Consider the following 19,607-nt stretch of genomic DNA (forward strand, 5'->3'; position numbering starts at 1 on the left):
GTAGCTCAGTATTTGTAATTTTTTATTTTATACAGTTTTTTGCTCATCTTTATCAAGGCTACCAATAATTTTGGAGGTGACTGTAGAGTCAAACCTAGAAGTCAAACAAAACATCAGCGATGTAATGATGAAAGGGCATACATACTACAGTATCTAGTTGTGTGGATCAAATGGCAATGTATCGTTATGAAGCAACAAGGTGTTGTTACAGTTCTGCACCATGTCAAAACATGTTTCTCAATTTATAAGGATTGCAAAATAGAACAACAACAAGCCTTGTTGATGCTGTGATAAAGTTACACTCACGTCTAGAATTGAAGCGATCCATTACATTGTGTGTGCGTGTTTTGTATAATTGCATAAAATCACAGAAAGACACAATACATGTTTTGTAGTTAATATAATGAATATTTAAGATATTACTTTCAAGGTAAGAAAACGGAATGATTTGATGCAGTTTATTACATGGTAATAACATAGCATCATACCAACACTCGCGGACTGTTTATCACCGTGTGAGTTTTGTGCCATCTAGTGGTTGTTATAATATATACATGCCAAAGCTTTATGTATGTCAACAAATTGTAGTCAGCACACAGAACAAAGTTCATAACACAACTGTGCCTCCAAGACAAGTTGTAGACTCGCCTCTTACCCCCTTTGCTTAATGCTGTCCAGTATATATTTTTCCTTCTGTTTCCCCCCTTTCACACCCAGCTAATGCAATTACAAAGACAACAGAACAAATATAATTTGAGGTCAGTTGTTGTGGACTGTCAGATTGTCGTTTATAACCATCATATTTAAAAGTACATATTCTGCCAAGTGTTAGGTAGAGAAGCAGATCAGTAGCCAGAAGATATTCTATTCCACTATATTCTTACAAAACATATTAGTTTAATTGATTTTGATGTAGCTATGGTAGCTATGGTAGCTATTGCACACATATCCACGCGTACACACACAAAAACACAAATGAATTGACAAATGCACGCGTACACACACAAATGAGGTTATTTAGATTCTACATCACATGATCACTAACTCAGGGGGGTTAAGCACTGTGGCAGCCCTCATTCTCCACATACAACACCCGTTCTTCCAGTCACATTCTGTTAAAGGTCCCTAAAGCACACACATCCCTGGGTCGCTCCTCTTTTCAGTTCGCTGCAGCTAGCGACTGGAACAAACACTCAAACTGGACAGTTTTATCTCAATCTCTTCATTCAAAGACTCAGGCATGGACACTCTTACTGACAGTTGTGGCTGCTTTGTATGATGTATTGTTGTCTCTACCTTCTTGACCTTTGTGCTGTTGACTTTGCCCAATGTTTGTACCATGTTTTTGTGTTGCTACCATGCTGTTGTCATTTTGTGTTGCTACCATGTTGTTTTGTCATGTGTTGCTGCATTGTTATGTTGTTGTCTTAGGTCTGTCTTTATGTAGTGTTGTCTCTCTTGTTGTGATGTGTGTTTTGTCCTATATTTATATTGTATTTATTTATTTAATCCCAGCCCCCCGTCCCCGCAGGAGGCCTTTTGCCTTTTGATAGGTCGTCATTGTAAATAAGAATTTGTTCTGAACTGACTTGCCTAGTTAAATAAATAAAAAATATAATATGAACTAAGGTCATAAATTGGTGGTCTGTGCTGCTCAGCAAATGCAAATATAATCCCCAAAGGTCCAATAACTCAGTTGGATCTATCCATAGACCTGCCTAGTCAATGTTTAAACCTTTAAAATTGTTTTGTGAATGTGGTGGGATGAAATTGTAAGAGTGAAAATATTTGTAAGGGCCTATTAGTACCAGTCAAGTGGCTACTCTTGGCCCCACTTGGAGGTTTGGATTGAAAGCTCCACGTTTTATCATCCCCACTGCGGCCTCGTCACGTGACGTCACACGACTTCCTCACTACTCCACCCGCAGCAGCCATGATGGTAGGTGTTATTCACAATTTACTCTAGCTAGCTAACCTTATTGCTTTATGTGTGCAGTCATCTGACACATTCATCAGTAAACGATGCTTACGGTAATGTTAACGGTAATGTGGCTAACGCATGTTGTCTTGTGCCGTCGTCTTCTGTTTAACGTTACCTAGCAAGAAGGGCTGGACGATGGTCCCGATTTCCTCTCGGAGGAGGACAGAGGAGTAAGTTGTTTTTTTTCTTCTTAGATTAAAAAAAATATTTATCTTATTTGTCTCTGGTCGTAACAGTTAACTAGATTAGCTATTTACTTTATTGGTTTTCTGCAGTAATTACTTATTGCATGATCTGATCAGCTGTTAAGACAGGTGACAACTGACGTCAAATTGGTTGAATAGCTAACGTTAGGCTAAGTTAGCTACAGTAGTCAGCTTGACCACATCAGAAGTCAGTTATCTTCCTAGCTGGCCAGCAACGGTTACAATCCAGTAGGTAGGTAGCGCCCTCTTGTTAATTGTTAACATACGTAACCTTATTTTAACTTCTCAAATAAGAAGTATATTGCCATTGCTAACTAGTAGCACACCCATCTAACTATGCACATTATTAGCTTTCTGCTATTGTTTTGCTGGCTAGTTTGCAAGCTAAGCTAGGAAGTGCACAGCCATCATTTGACAGAGATAACTAGCCGTTATGTAATTGTTGTGTCCTGTTGGAGCATTAGCTATGTAACTAGCAGGCATTGCATGATTGCCATTCTGTTCATTCATTCAGAATGCTGAGCAATATTGTGCTAGCTTGCTAGTATAATTGGATAACAACAACATGACTTACCTTAGTAGACAAACAAATGAGGAAGACTGCTGTCAACATTAGTTTAAAGATTTACATACCATCTCATTTGTATTTTGGTATATCCCTCTCCTCCAAAAGGGGAAAAACAAACAGTAGAGTCTTGCTATATCTATCATCTCTTTCTGTGGAATGTAGCCAGCTTTAGTTGTGGGGAATGGTGATTTTTGTACTTGGCTTGTCACTAAATACAATATCTATTACAATATTTTACAGCCTAGAGCAGTCAATGTTGACCTCCAAACTGATGCAACACTCCAAGTGGACATTTCTGATGCATTAAGTGAGCGGGACAAGGTTAAGTTTACTGTCCATACTAAGGTAAGAGAGTTTGCCTATTTGTCAATATTTCTTCCTGTTTGCCCAGACACTTGGCACATAAAATGGCAATAACACAGATAAAACAATGAGACAGATATTTCACTGGATGTATAAATGTGAAGCATCCGCTAGGCCGGCAGTGGGAGAAGATGGAACGAGATGGATTTTGGACTACATTTTGATAATTTTCTCATCGATGAAACATTTGATCTCAATTCAGTTTTCTGTTCCCAAAACTGGAATCTGTCATGAACAGAGTGCACCAAGTTATGTAGACTTTACCCGTTGCAAAAGTTTTAAAAATTGCGTTGTTTAGAAGGAGTGCGAAGGCGAATGGGGTTATTTCACACACACACACTGCAAAGAGTAGGCGTTCCCTAACGGAAACATGCAGATGCATGCTAGAACGCACCAATAGGATCTCGCTTGTTCCCATTACAAACGACAGGCTGTGGTCTCTTGGTTTAGTTATACAAATCTTGGCAATAATGTGCGTTTCTCTGGCTGTCTAAATTGAGACAGATGTCACATGACTTGCAAATATGTTCCTCCCCAGCAGTTGTGTTATCGCCACATTAATTTTGTCTTCTGAATCCTAGTGTGCATGTATGCAAAATATGCTTTGTTGAAGTCATGGAATGCAAATTAAGATCTGTGCATGATCACATTCCACTCCATTTCATGTTCAATGCAGAGACAATTCCAGTAGTCATTACCTTACACTTTAACCTCATAATGTCATGGGTTTATGTTTTTACGGCAACTTTTATCATGTTGCAAGGACTCTTGTGAAGGAAGGAATTCAATCATGATTGAAGGGGGTTAACCGTTGCCTTGACACTTCAGATCATTCTGATCCAGATCGTCTGGCTTTCCCCTTTTATTGAGCTGCACATTCTAATTGGCAGAAAGATATTTTTAGAAGAGCCGTAGATATGTCATACTCTATTCGGCTATGATTTTCAGTAGAATTTGTTCCACTAGTGACCAATTCCCCTTGGACTGCTGCGCAGAAGAAATATGAGCCTGCGCAGAGAAGCACAAGATTCAACTTTCTACAGTTTTCCCCTTCAGTTAATACTATCATCGTTTCATTCTACTGTGGGAACTATGATTGAATAAACGTGATATTAGCCACTTTCAATGTAATATAGCTAAACAAAACAAACTATACTAAACTAAACTAAGATTTAGTTTGCAAAACTAACTGTGCAAGAGATTTTCTTGTAGGCAGAGCGCATTGGAGTAGGAGCATTGACAGGCACGGCTCAGGTCCATACTATACTTTGTCTGATTCTCTGTAATAATTGTATGGGAATAATAATGAATATTATTTTGTAAAGTGGTTTCTTGCATGAAACACATTTTCAGTCACCTCCTTGTCTGAAGGACAAGTGGATAAATAGGTTAATATCGAGCCCTGCATGTTTTTTTTGTGTTTTTTTTTCAAAGTCTCATGGACTGTAGGCATTGTAGACCACACATTGGCTGCTACTATAGGCTGAATGAGAGAACAGCTATTTCCATGTTAAAATGTTATGGGATGTGTTTTTCTCCATTGTTTTTGATGGTAGGCCACTCTGGTAGGCCTATATTATGATCAAATAGCCACAGTAGCCTACTTGGTCACTGTTAAAACTGTTACTTAAAGCGGGTACACCCTCTGTTCACAGTAAACGCGTGCCGGAAATTGCACAGAATTTTCACAACGTTCAAGTTTGTGCTCAGCAGACCTGAAATTTGCTCAGTGCAAAAAAAAAAAACATTGTTAGTGACATCTGATTTCTACTGTTTTGTTTCACAGAGCACTCTTCCTAACTTCAAGCAGAATGAGTTTTCAGTGGTGCGGCAGCATGAGGAGTTCATCTGGCTTCATGACTCCTTTGTGGAGAATGAGGAGTATGCAGGCTACATTGTAAGTACTGAGCTCCATCAGAGATACTCTGTGGTTGAGTCCCAAATGGCACCCTATAAAGTAGTGCACTATATAGGGAATAGGGTGCCATTTTGGGATGTTTTGGCTCTCAGGATAAGTACATAAACTTAGTGTTTTGTAAAACAATTAATTATGAATTGTCAATCCCCTTTCTTATTCAAACTCCTTGGTTCCATGCAGTAATGAACTTAGCAAGATGTTCAATTTCAAACACTGTACCGATTCAAGTGTTGATTCCCCATAGATTCCCCCAGCCCCTCCAAGACCTGACTTTGATGCCTCCAGAGAGAAGTTACAGAAACTAGGGGAAGGTGAAGGTTCCATGACCAAGGAAGAGTTCACCAAAATGAAACAGGAACTTGAAGCGTGAGTGATTTAGAGTTCATGGACGGGTTCATTAGGGCACGTTGTGTTTCTTATTTGACAAGTTCAGATAGTACTACATTGTTTTAGTGTTTTCTTCAATTTTGTTCAAACTGAGCATGACCCATGTTGCTCTGACATTGTTTTTGTGTTTCAGTACAGTGGTTTGGTTGGGATAATTTGGTGTTATGAATACTATTGGTAATATCTAGGCTATGTCTGTGTTTCAGCGAATACTTGGCTATCTTCAAGAAGACCGTGGCGATGCATGAAGTGTTTCTTTGCCGTGTGGCTGCGCATCCTGTCTTGAGGAAAGACTTGAACTTCCATGTGTTTTTAGAGTACAACCAAGATGTAAGTGGGGTCATAATGACCAAGGTAGGATTTTGGAGACGATTGTTGCTGTGGAGATGTTCTTAGACAAGCTCTCTCTCGTTTTCATGAACTTTAGATAACTCAAAAGGTTAGTTGGATGTGCCTGAAAATATTAGAATATGTCATTCCCTTACCATGTCTTAGTTTTATCATTGTCATTTTGTCCTTACCTTTTGTTCACAGCTAAGTGTACGAGGCAAAAACAAGAGGGAGAAGATGGAAGATTTCTTCAAGAATGTGGTGAAGTCTGCAGACGGTGTGTTAGTGGCAGGGGTGAAGGTGAGTTGGTTCGCTTTTCTATGTAAACCATTCGTCCACTCTTCTATGTAAATCCATTCAGCCAAGCAAATGGGTTTTGAACTTGCTTTGAGTTGTATATTATAATGAAGGCACAACATAAGCATTTCACGACTTAAGCAATGTTTTAAAAACATTGTTCGCATCATGAATGGTGCTCACATTTGTGTAAACAAATTTGACAAATGCATTTCTTCCGATTTGTATTATTTCTAATAGTTATTACTTGTATAAAGTTTGATGTGATTGTCTTTTGGATTTCAGGATGTAGATGATTTCTTTGAGCATGAGAAGACATTCCTTTTAGAGTACCATAATCGTGTCAAAGATGCCTCCGCCAAATCTGATAGAATGATCAGGTCTCACAAAAGTAAGTCTCCTCTGTCTCATAATCTCCACGTGCTAGGTAAGCTTTTTGCTATATACATGGATTTGAATCAGTTACTGAGAATGAGATTGATTTGAGTAATTCCAATTGAAAGTGTTGAAATGCATTTTATTGTGAACTGTGAGTGGGACTGAGTCACTTTGGTATTATGTTTTAATGTTTGTGGAAACCAGCCTGTCTGTTTGTCCATGTGCTGTACATTGTATTTTACATCTATTTTTTTGTTTTATATTAATTTGCTGACAAATATGGAAATGGGTAAGTTGTATGTTTATTTGTAGTTGGGGTCAGTCAGTCTTAAAGTATTGGGGATGACAGCCGACTCATTTCGAAACTTTGTCATGTTCCATTTGTTAAAAAAAAAATTTTTTAATGATGAGGACAATATCTTGTATATATCCCAGGTAAGAGCCATGCCTTTAGTTTCGCGAATGAAAAGTTTGACAAAGCTTCAGGATACAAATTTCACTCATAAATATATAGTCGTCTGTCATTCCCATGGGTCAGACAGTACATCTGTCATGTCTTAAAGTCCGGTAAGAACTTTTATGTATTGTAATATACTTAATTTCCACAACATTAAAACGTGATACTATATTAGAAAAGTGACTCACTGCGCATTTGAAAATGTCCAGCTGCAGATATTATTTTCTAAAAGATCTATGCTTGCATTTTGTTCAATGCATTTTGTACATGATTGACAGACCGTCTGTGTTTATGAGTACGGGGTTTAGGTGTTATGTCATCTGAAGTTGGGTTCTTATTTTGTAGGTGCTGCAGATGATATCAATAGAATTGCCTCCACACTGTACACTTTAGGAACCCAGGACTCCACAGATGTGTGCAAGTATGGAACTAAATTATTTGTCCTTTTCTCCCCATATATTGTTTGCTGCCAAAAAGCTTTGATCCAACTGTAACTCAAATGCAACCCACTGTTTTCCAGATTTTTCTTGAAAGTCTCTGAACTGTTTGAGAAAACACGGGTATGTTTTTATTTTTTTTGCCTGGTCTTTTGATTCTATGTATCAAACAATTGTTGTGTACTAGCAATGTTCACTGAAGTTAATAACTAGGCCTATATTCACTACATGTCAAGTAGCTTCATCTATCAGCTGCAATGCAGATTCGCATCAATGACAAAATGAGTTTTGTCTGAAGTCTCACATTTCTGTTGGTGTCCTTCCTCTACAGAAAATAGAGGCTCGAGTGGCTGCGGATGAGGACCTGAAACTTGCAGACTTACTGAAGTATTACCTCAGGGAGTCGCAAGCTGCCAAGGTACAAAATCTAACTTGACCCTGCTTTTTTTTAATCATCAAACAATTATGATCAGATACGCTGGTCTGTTATCAGAGGTAGTATCTGCGCATTTCCTGAAGAAACGTCTCCTCAACCTCCATATGTTTGCATTTGTTGGTATTAATGGGTTTTTCATCAGACAGTATGGTGTTTATTATTATTAATGTGCAAAATGGAATCTGCTGTTTCTTTCTTAAGGATCTGTTGTACAGACGAGGGAGGGCCCTGGTTGATTACGAGAACGCAAACAAAGCTCTGGACAGAGCCAGGGCAAAGAACAAAGATGTGCTTCAGGCAGAGACCAGCCAGCAAGTGTGCTGTCAGAAGTTTGAGAAAATCTCAGAGTCTGCAAAGCAAGGTACTTTATCCACTCGAATGTATATATTTTTATACTTAAGAGTATTAACAATACATTTAATACTTTTCCAAAAATGATTCCTCCCTATTGAAAATTAAATCAGAGTCCCAGGTTTTGCATATCAGAGAAGCTAAACCAGATTCATGGATGTAGAGAAGTTAATCTAATAACTTTCTCTTTATTCCGGAGTACAGAGCTCATAGACTTCAAGACAAGGCGAGTAGCAGCCTTCAGAAAGAACTTGGTGGAACTTGCTGAACTGGAACTCAAACATGCGAAGGTCATTTTGCATTACACATGGTTGTCTATTAAGACAGCCTAAACTGGTGCCTGTGCTTAGTAAAAGGCTGAACCTCTTTCTCTCTTTCTCCACAGGGTAATTTACAATTATTGCAAAGCTGTCTCGGAGTCCTCAAAGGAGACACTTAGGTCTTTGCTGAAGGTTCACTGTACAGGGCTTTCCCCGCTTTGGCCTGATCTTCACTGTGAAGATGGAAGAAAGAGCATATCTGGGGTCAGTTTGTTTTCAGGATGCCTGTTCGTAGTCATCACTACTACCAGAGACACCAAACTCCCTCCACAACTCACACTAAAAGCGTGAGGAAGCCAGTGTGGAATACCTGCAAAATCCACACAGCACATGAATCTATAACTTTTGTTTAATCACGTCAACTTTTTAATTGTTAACAATCATCGTTCTCGATGGGAATCTTCTCCCAATCTATATCATGTCTGTCCAGATTTATTATTTGTTATTATTTTACTTAGAGTAATTGTTGAGGGCAATAGTTTCAGTAAAACTTTTCTGTGATGCTGCTCAGTTACTTTGTTCAAGATGAGCTGATTGTTACTATTATTAAAATGTATTGTCACTAAAAGCCTTGTAAATGTTGTATTAGTTCTTACTGTACTGCTAATGATCAAAACGATCTTTACTAATACTTTTGTTTTGTTATTTTATACAAATCCTGTTAATTTTCATTCCAGACAAGTAATGCTTCAATATGTTTGCCTTAATGTAGATTAATCCTATCAAGTATTGTAAAAAAAAAAAAAAAAGAGAGAAAAAAAAGCCCATAAATGGATAAGGTTGTTTTTTGTTTCCCCCCAGATTTCTTTAAAGTGCTCTGTATATGAATGTTTTTTTCACTCTGTGACCAAAGCTTCCATTTATGTAGATGGAGAAATGCTGAAACAAACAGTAATACTGATAATTATGATAAAAAATTATGAAAATAATAATAAATTATACGATTTACCTTAGAACCATTCTGAACATAATTTCATCCAATGTTTTGAGTAGACTCTGTTTATCTGTCTAGTTGTAATCCTTTCAGTTCTGTAGCGTTTATGACCCTGAGAAACATGGAAGAAAAGCCAGGGGAAGCCAATGGAAAATGTCCTTCAATATCATATTAAACTCGGTATCAACTGTTCATATTAAGGTTGAATAAAAAAAAGATGGCCACTTTTCAAACCGCTTGTAATAGGCTTTTTTCACCCTGGAAATGTGTCGTGTATAGGGGGGGGGGGGGGGGACATTTCATAAATAGAAGGGGGTGTTTGAGCAATTCCCTTTTACTCCAGTCATTACAAGGAAGAAACAGACATTACACGAATTAATTGAAAACTGTCCGCTACTTCAACAATTTCGTTTCTACTGATGAATCTCACACACCGAACTTTTACTTTGAAAAGCGCAAACCGGAAGTAAGCTACAAGATCCTGGCGTGCGTCCCAAAAAGTTTCCTCTGTTTATCTTTAGCTACCTCTTAACCGTTTTCGTTGGTTAGATTGTTAGAATTCTCAAAATACCAAATGAACAGACACGTAGAGTTAGATTCATATGAGATAGAGGAGCCAAGTGATGAAGAAAGAGCTGAAGACAGGTAAATATGGTTACATGTTTTGGCGTAAGCATTTGGCTAGATGGCTAGGAGACTTAACGTAAGCTGGTGGGTGGTTCAATGCAAGCATGGTCGCTGGTGATGCTATCTACTAGTAGGCTAACGTGTCAATGTTAATGGTTTGGGTATTGTGTTAACATTATGTTACCTTGATTTGCTTTTAGGCCCTTAAAATGCAAGACTACTTGGACAAATTTGGGATGCAGGGTTGGGGTCAATTCCATTTCAAAAAGTGCCAATTGAAATCAATGATCTCAGTCCTCCATAAGTACTTTATTGTTGGGGCGCAAAAGTTGTGAGTGTTGTTCAAACAGGATATGACCAATTTAAAACTGTACATCATCAAGACATCCCTATGTTGTTGCTGTATTTCCAGCTCTGAGGATGAGCTGGAAGTGCTCTTGAACGGGACCCCGGATCAGAAGAAGAAACTCATCCGAGAATACCTCACTGGGGAGAGTGAGTCCTCCAGTGGGGATGAGTTTGAGAAAGAGATGGAGGCAGAGCTCAGCACCACCATTAAAACTATGGAGTGCAAATGGTTTCCCCTTACAGCATCAGCAGGTGGAATTTCCTTCTAGCATTATTTGTTATTTTTTTAGTGGAGAATACTTGTCCAATTAGTATGCCTATGTATACCTATGCACAGCGTTCTGTTATGAATAGTGATAACACTTCAGCTGCATTTACTGAATTTGTTGGCCATTTTATCTCTATAACATTGTACCGCTGTACTCATTGATGAGTGTCCATCTGTCCATCCCAGGGGAGACTTCGGGTACCAATGATAATGCTTCAACACCTGGGTTGCCAGAGCTATATGACAATGTTTATTTTGACTCCGATTCAGAAGAGGAGGATACACACTTACCAAGTAAGTGTGTAGCTCGGATTCATTGGTAAACCAAACTCTGTGACACCGAGGGACGGTTTCCTGGACGCAGATTAAGTTTAGCCCCGGACTAAAAAGCTATTTCAATGGAGATTCTCCATCCAGCATGTTTTTAAGTTCACGACAGTCTTATTGTGTTGTACAGATACCGCAATAAAAAAACTATAATTTGATCCTCTTCTGCAGGTAGTTCGTTGGGTAAGAGATGCAGGAAACAGCGATCCATCCCCACCAACGATGAACTACTGTACGACCCTGATGAGGATGACCGGGATCAGGCATGGGTGGATGCCAAGAGGAAGAGGTAAGCAATGTATCCACATAAAACAAACTGTTACAAAAGTGTTTTGGTGTGTAAGAGGTGCCCGTGCATCAAGTCTGACACCAACAGGCTCTTGACCAGCTTCTATCCCCAAGCAATACGACTGATAAATAGCTAACAAAATATCTACACGGACTGAGTTTACCTTGTATCTTTATTTCAGGATTTGCACTGTTTCTGCACACTCACAGGGCCCTATACACACACACACACACAGTCCAACAAACACTCACTCCATCATATCCTCACTCACACCTTTGTTTGTACATTATGCCTTGAATCTATTCTACTGCACCCTGAAACCTGCTCCTTTTACTCTCTGTTCCGAACGTACTAGACGACCAGTTCTTATAGCCGTTAGCCGTACCCTTATCCTACTCCTCCTTTGTTCCTCTGGTGATGTAGAGGTTAATTCAGGCCCTGCAGTGCCTAGCTCCACTCCCATTAGCGAGGCGTTCTATTTTTTTTTACTTCTGTAACCGTCAAAACCTTGGTTTCATGCACGTTAACATTCACTGCTTTAGGACACTCGGCCAACCCGGATGTCCTAGCCATGTCTGAATCCTGTCTTAGGAAGGCCACCCAAAACCCTGAAATTTCCATCCCTAACTATAACATTTTCCGACAATATAAAACTGCCAAAGGGGGCGGAGTTAGCCTGCAGAGTTCTGTCTTACTATCCTGGTCTGTGCCCAAACAATTCAAGCTTCTACTTTTAAAAATCCACCTTTCCAGAAACAAGTCTCTCACCATTGCCGCTTGCTATAGACCACCTTCTGCCCCCAGCTGTGCCCTGATTGATTGATTTCCCCCCATCTATCTTCAGAGGTTGTGCTGTTAGGTGACCTAAACTGGGACATGCTTAACACCCCGGCCATCCTACAGTCTAAGCTTGATGCCCTCAATCTCACACAAATTATCAATGAACCTACCAGGTACAACCCCAAATCTGTTAACATGGGCACCCTCATAGATATCATCCTAACCAACCTGCCCTCCAAATACACTTCTTCTGTCTTCAACCAGGATCTCAGCGATCACTGCCTCATTGCCTGCGTCCGTAATGGGTCTGCGGTCAAACGACCACCCATCATCACTGTCAAAATCCCCCTAAAACACTTCAGCGAGCAGTTCTTTCTAATCGACCTGGCCCGGGTATCCTGGAAGGATATTGACCTCATTTTGTCAGTAGCGGATGCCTGGTTATTCTTTAAATATTCTTTCCTTACCATCTTAAATAAGCATGCCCCATTCCATTTTTTTAAAACCAGGAACAGATATAGACCTTGGTTCACTCCAGAACTGACTGCCCTTGACCAGCACAAAAACATCCTGTGGCGTACTGCATTAGCATCGAATAGCACCCGCGATATGCAACTTTTCAGGGAAGTTAGGAAACAATATACACAGGCAGTTAGGAAAGAAAAGGCTAGCTTTTTCAAACAGAAATGTGCATCCTGTAGCACAAACTCCAAAAAGTTCTGGGACACTGTAAAGTCCATGGAGAATAAGAGCACCTCCTCCCAATTGCCCACTGCACTGAGGCTAGGAAACACTGTCACCAAATATAAATCCACGATAATTGAGAATTTCAATGTCTTTTTCTACAGCTGGCTATGCTTTCCACCTGGCTACCCCTACCCCGGTCAACAGCCCTGCACCCCTCACAGCAACTTGCCCAAGCCTCCCCCATTTCTCCTTCACCCAAATCCAGATAGCTGATGTTCTGAAAGAGCTGCAAAATCTGGACCCTCTCGTTCAAAAATGATCAGTCGAAATTGTTGCAACCCCTATTACTAGCCTGTTCAACCTCTTTTGTATCGTCTGAGATCCCCAAAGATTGGAAAGCTGCCACGGTCATCCCACTCTTCAAAGGGGGAGACACTCTAGACCCAAACTGCTACAGACTTATATCTATCCTACCCTGCCTTTCTAAAGTCTTTGAAAGCCAAGTTAACCAACAGATCACTGACCATTTAGAATCCCACCGTACCTTGTCCGCTATGCAATCTGGTTTCCGAGCTGATCATGGGTGCACCTCAGCAACGCTCAAGGTCGTAAGCAATATCATAACTAGAGGTTGTGCAATGTAACAGGAATATTTAGACTTATGGATGCCACCCGTTAGATAAAGTACGGAACAGTCCCGTATTTCACTGAAAGAATAAACGTCTTGTTTTTGAGATATTAATGACATACAGCTCGTATTTCTGTGTGTTATCATGTTATAATTAAGTCTATGATTTGATAGAGCTGTCTGACTGAGCGGTGGTAGGCAGCAGCAGGCTCGTGAGCATTAATTCAAACAGCACTTTTGTGCGTTTGCCAGCAGCTGTTTATGACTTCAAGCCTATCAACTCCCGAGATTAGGCTTGTGTAACCGATGTGAAATGGCTAGCTAGTTAGCGGGGTGCGCGCTAATAGCGTTTCAAACGTCACTTGCTCTGAGACTTGGAGTGGTTGTTCCCCTTGCTCTGCAAGGGCCGCGGCTTTTGTGGAGCGATGGGTAACGCTGCTTCGAGGGTGGCTGTTGTCGTTGTGTTCCTGGTTCGAGCCCAGGTAGGAGCGAGGAGTGGGACGGAAGCTATACTGTTACACTGGCAATACTAAAGTGCCTATAAGAACATCCAATTGTCAAAGGTTAATGAAATACAAGTGGTATAGAGAGAAATAGTCCTATAATTCCTATATTAACTACAACCTAAAACTTCTTACCTGGGAATATTGAAGACTCATGTTAAAAGGAACCACCAGCTTTCATATGTTCTCATGTTCTGAGCAAGGAACTTAAACGTTAGCTTTCTTACATGGCACATATTGCACTTTTACTTTCTTCTCCAACACTTTGTTTTTGCATTATTTAAACCAAATTGAACATGTTTCATTATTTATTTGAGGCTAAATTGATTTGATTGATGTATTATATTAAGTTCAAATAAGTGTTCATTCAGTATTGTTGTAATTGCCATTATTACAATTTTTTTTTTTTTTTATCGGCCGATTAATCGGTATCGGCTTCTTTTTTTTGGGTCCTCCAATAATCGGTATCGGCGTTGAAAAATCATAAGCGGTCGACCTCTAATCATAACCGCCGTCGCTAAGAGACAATACTGTGCAGCTGTATTCATCGACCTGGCAAAGGCTTTCGACTCTGTCAATCACCACATTCTTATCGGCAGACTCAACAGCCTTGGTTTCTCAAATGACTGCTTCGGCTGGTTCACCAACTACTTCTCAGACAGAGTTCAGTCTGTCAAATCCGGGGGCCTGTTGTCCGGATCTCTGGCAGTCTCTATGGGGGTGCCACAGGGTTCAATTCTCGGGGCGACTCTTTTCTCGGTTCACATCAATGATGTATCTTGTTGCTGGTGATTCTCTGATCTACCTCTACGCAGACAACACCATTCTGTATACTTCTGGCCCTTCTTTGGACACTGTTAACTAACCTCTAGACGAGCTTCAATGCCATACAACTCTCCTTCTGTGGCCTCCAACTGCTCTTAAATTCTGGTAAAACTAAATGCATGCTCTTTAACCGATCGCTGCCCGCACTTGCCCGCCCGTTCAGCATCACTACTCTGGATGGTTCTGACTGGGAATATGTGGACAACTACAAATACCTAAGTGTTTGGTTAGACTGTAAACTCTCCTTCCAGACTCACATTAAGCATCTCCAATCCAAAATTAAATCTAGTATTGGCTTCCTATTTTGCAACAAAGCATCCTTCACTCATGCTGCCAAACATACCAACGTAAACTGACTATCCTGCCGATCCTCGACTTTGGCGATGTCATTTACAAAATAGCCTCCCAACGCTCTACTCAGCAAATTGGATGCAGTCTATCACAGTTCCGTTCTTTTTGTCACAAAAGCTCCATATACTACCCACCACTGCGACCTGTATGGTCTAGTTGCCTGGCCCTCGCTTCATATTCTTTCGACAAACCCACTGGCTCCAGGTCATCTAAGTCTTTGCTAGGTAAAGCCCCGCCTTATCTCAGCTCACTGGTCACCATAGCAGCACCCACCTGTAGCAGGCGCTCCAGCAGGTATATTTCATTCGTCACCCCCAAAGCCAATTCCTCCTTTGTCTGTCTTTCCTTCAAGTTCTCTGCTGCCAATGACTGGAACAAATTGCAAAAATCAGTGAAGCTGGAGACTCATATCTCCCTCACTAACTTTAGGCACCAGCTGTCAGAGCAGCTCACAGATCATTGCACCTGTGCATAGCTCATCTGTAAAAAGCCCATCCAACTACCTCATCCCCCATACTGTTATTTTATTTTTTGCTCCTTTGCACCCCAGTATCTCTACTTGCACATTCATCTTCTGCACATCTTTCACTCCAGTGTTTAATTGCTAAATTGTAATTATTTCACCACTATTTCCCATTTATTGCCTTACCTCATTTGCACACACTGTATAAAGACTTTTTCTATTGTGTTATTGACTGTATATTTGTTATTCCATGTTTAACTCTGTGTTGTTGTTTGTCACACTGCTTTGCTTTATCTTGGCCAGGTCGCAGTTGTAACTAGCCTACCTGGTTAAATAAATGTGTGGGAGAAAACCTTCTTTTTTTTTTTAAACACACATTTATACTGACTGCACATGCAAGCTGCTGCTACTCTGTTTATCTTATATCCTTTTGCCTAGTCACCTTACCCCTATACATATTTACCTCCATCACTCCAGTATCCCTGCACATGTAAATATGGTATTGGAACTGAGCATACTATATATTTCCTGTATTTGGGTTAGGGTTGCACATGAGGCCTCATCTTCACTGTCACTTTCCAACCTTGTTGAGGATGGCTCGTTGTCAGGCTCAAAAAGCCTCAAATTTGCCTGGGTGGTCACCAACTTTTCAACCCTTGTATTGGTCAGCCTGTTGCGTGCTTTGGTGTGTGTCTTCCCAAACAAGGACCAGTTGCGCTCTGAGTCGGCCGATGATTGTGGGATTTGGAGGATGATGGAGGCAACAGGGGAAAGAGCCTCGGATCCACAAAGTCCCTTCCACCAGGTGGCTGATGAGATATGTTGTCACGACTGCCATATTGCATCTCCATCCCAAAGCCCTTGCTTGGAAGTGTACTTCGCCAGACTGCCAAGAACCTTGCCTTTATCCAGGCCAAGGTGGCAAGACACGGTAGTGATGACACTATAGGCCTTGTTGATCTCTGTACCAGACAGGATGCTCTTGCCTGCATACATGGGGTCCAACACGTACGCTGTGGCGTGTATGGGCTTCAGGCAGAAGTCTTCTCGCTTTTTCATGTATTTCAGAACTGCAGTTTCCTCTGCTTGGAGCAACAGTGAAGTGGGAAGGGCAGTACAGATTTCTTCATCAGTCAGGATGGCATTGTCTCCCTCAATCTGTGCAATGACTACTGCTATAGGTTTCAGGCTGCTTACCACTCTCTCCCAAAATACATCATCCAGGAGGATCCTCTTGATGGGGCTGGTCATATTGGCAGACTGATGTGGCCATTTCTTGGAGAGACTCCTTACCCTCCAGGAGACTGTCAAACATGATGACAACACCACCCTAACAGGTGTTGCTGGGCAGCTTCAATGTGGTGCTCTTATTCTTCTCACTTTGCTTGGTGAGGTAGATTGCTGTTATAACTTGATGACCCTTCACATACCCAACCATTTCCTTGGTTCACTTGTAGAGTGTATCCATGATGTCCTTGAGGAGCAGATTCAAAGCATGAGCAGCACAGCCAATGGGTGTGATGTGAGGGTAGGACTCCTCCTCTTTAGACCAAGCAGCCTTCATGTTCACAGCATTGTCTGTCACCAGTACCTTCTGTGGTCCAAGGCCAATGATGACTGCCTTCAGCTCATCTGCAATGTAGGGCCCGTGTGTCTGTTGTCCCTTGTGTCTGTGCTCTTGTGGAATACTGGTTGAGGGGTGGAGATGATATAGTTAATTATTCCTTGCCCACGAACATTCGACCACCCATCAGAGATGATTGCAATACAGTCTGCTTTCTCTGATTTGCTTGACCTTCACTTGAACTCTTGTTGAAGTCTGCGTCCAGCAAATGATTAGATAAAGCATGTCTGGTTGGAGGGGTGTATGCTGGGCAAAGAACATTCAGAAATCTTTTCCAATACACATTACCTGTGAGCATCAGAGGTGAAGCAGTTGCCCGAGCTTTGTATGTAAGATATTCAACAGCATTTCTCTATGTTCCTCCATTGAGTCAAAAAAACTTCTGATTCCAGGAGGACCATGAGCTGTTGCTATCGATAAGGTGTCTGATTAATCATTTTCACCTCGAATAGAAGTAGAGGGACTTTTGTCAGAGGTTGTCAGCGCTGAGGGAACTTTTTGCACTTGGCCAGATGATTCTGCATCTTTGTTGCATTCTTCACATATGATTTGGCACAGTAGTTGCAAATGTACACAGCTTTTCCTTCTACATTAGTAAAGATTAGAAAGAAATTTGTTTAAAAAAAACCCAAATACAGTTCCATGTACAGATAAATAGTTAAGCAGTTAGAATAAACAACTCCTTTGGATAAATGTTTTAAAATGAATGATGTATGGAAACAGGTGAATTAATAATACTCAGTTAGCAGGCTCAAGCAAGCTAAAACCCACATGGTAGCAAAAACAAACTAGCAGAAATTGTTAACAAGTTAGAAATGATTTACACACACTTTGCTGTAGGCTACTATTTACTAGTTAACAAAAAAATCATGTATGTCATATAAAATATATTCACCCCACCCAGTATTGTAATCAAAACTTACCAGAAAGCATGTAGTCCTTGGCTTAGACCGTGTAGTAGTGTGGGCTCAATAGCATCTCATTAGTGTGCAAGATCTTGAGAATCAGCTGTACATGTGATGGAAGAGTGCACTGCACATGTGATGGATGAATGCACTGTGCATGCAGAGGGTTGCAATTCCATTGAATTGGGGTTAGTTTAACCAAAATATGGCACATGATCTAGAATTGCCTTATGCAATATTCCACAAAAAAAGGTTCACTGTTATAAGCTAACTTTTTTTAAATGAATTTAAGCATGGAACATTTCTGGAAAAATTCCAGCCCTTTGCAACCCTATATAGTATGCTTGCTTACTTTATTGTGTATTTCTTGTTATTTCTTGTGTTTCTTGTGTTTTTTTCTAGTAAAACATTTTTTGGATTATTGAATTATTGGGCTTTGAGTTTGCAAGAGAGTCATTTCACTGTACTTGTGCATGTGACATAATTTTTATTTATTTATTAACCACGTGAAGGTTTAAAGAAAATCTAAATATTTAGGGTCAGTTTCCCGAACCCAGAAAGCATGCTTGGAGAATCTCCTTTGAACGTGCTTTTTAGTCCATGAGTAGGGTTGGTTTTGGTCACAGATGTCAATTATGTTCCCCTGTTTGATCAGGTACAATGAAAAGAGAAGATTGCCATCTTCACAGAACAGAAGAGGGCAGTCCCAGGGGCTTCCAAGCAGCGATGCTGTCCTTAACTGCCCAGCATGCATGACCATGCTGTGCCTCGACTGCCAAAGGTAAGAAATTAAGACTTGTAGATTAATTTGGCCGTGAATATTGTCTTTAATCGAAATAGAAGAAAAACGTCATTTGTCTGAGTTGACCGCTTGTTTTTTTTTTGTCCATAGGCATGACAAATACAGGACCCAATACAGAGCCATGTTTGTCATGAACTGCACAGTAAACAAAGAGGAGATTTTACGGTACAAAACACTCAACGAGAACAATCTGAGGAACAGAAAGAGGAAAGGGCATCAACCAGAGCCAACAACGGCAATTGAAGCCACAGATTCAGGAGTGGTGGTGGGTGGAGAGATCTTCCATCCTGTCCAGTGCACAGAGTGCTCAACTGAGGTGGCAGTGCTCGATAAGGACGAGGTCTACCACTTTTTTAACATCCTCGCCAGCCACTGCTAAAATGACTGTTGCTGAGACCTTTGATATCTCTGTTAAAACATTTGTTACCTGAATGCACATGCCAACATATTTTTGTGTTATAATTGCCTGAATGCACATGCCAATGTATTTTTCTGTTATAAGACAGGTGTGTATTTTGTAAAGGTATGCTGTACAGCCACTGTCCTCCAACGTTATATTAAGTTTACCCCTATGGTATTTATTGTATTTTTCTTGGTATTTTATATATATATTATTTGTGTGTGTGTGTGTGCAACAAATCTACTTATTTTGTTTTTCTGAAGTTGGACCTGGCTACCACAGATAGTTGGTCATTAGTACATATCAAAATAAAGTGTTTTTAACTTTCCTCTGATTGTATTACTAGAAATAATAAGAAAACAAAACATACATTTGAGTTTATTGCAATGAAAAAAAATGTTAAGGGCATATTTCAAC

The 19,607-nt window shown here is 40.4% G+C and overlaps 2 protein-coding genes across 2 annotated transcripts; both read left to right on the forward strand.

Moving 5' to 3' along the window:
- Positions 1 to 1,832: 1,832 nt before the first annotated feature.
- Positions 1,833 to 9,596, forward strand: snx6 (sorting nexin 6). Its single transcript, XM_020501473.2, has 14 exons — positions 1,833 to 1,939; positions 2,101 to 2,151; positions 2,996 to 3,100; positions 4,905 to 5,015; positions 5,281 to 5,402; positions 5,630 to 5,753; positions 5,958 to 6,053; positions 6,336 to 6,441; positions 7,231 to 7,306; positions 7,406 to 7,445; positions 7,654 to 7,740; positions 7,960 to 8,119; positions 8,314 to 8,399; positions 8,495 to 9,596. The coding sequence occupies exons 1-14, from the start codon at positions 1,934 to 1,936 to the stop codon at positions 8,546 to 8,548; spliced, it is 1,224 nt and encodes a 407-aa protein (XP_020357062.1). The 5' UTR covers positions 1,833 to 1,933; the 3' UTR covers positions 8,549 to 9,596.
- Positions 9,597 to 9,793: 197 nt separating this feature from the next.
- Positions 9,794 to 19,298, forward strand: LOC109903219 (E2F-associated phosphoprotein-like). The gene is made up of 6 exons (XM_020499862.2): positions 9,794 to 10,008; positions 10,403 to 10,590; positions 10,793 to 10,900; positions 11,105 to 11,222; positions 18,644 to 18,769; positions 18,881 to 19,298. The coding sequence occupies exons 1-6, from the start codon at positions 9,938 to 9,940 to the stop codon at positions 19,167 to 19,169; spliced, it is 900 nt and encodes a 299-aa protein (XP_020355451.1). The 5' UTR covers positions 9,794 to 9,937; the 3' UTR covers positions 19,170 to 19,298.
- The last annotated feature ends 309 nt before the right edge of the window (positions 19,299 to 19,607 follow it).

The sequence above is a fragment of the Oncorhynchus kisutch genome, linkage group LG14, assembly GCF_002021735.2.
Source record: "Oncorhynchus kisutch isolate 150728-3 linkage group LG14, Okis_V2, whole genome shotgun sequence".
Taxonomy (NCBI): domain Eukaryota; kingdom Metazoa; phylum Chordata; class Actinopteri; order Salmoniformes; family Salmonidae; genus Oncorhynchus; species Oncorhynchus kisutch.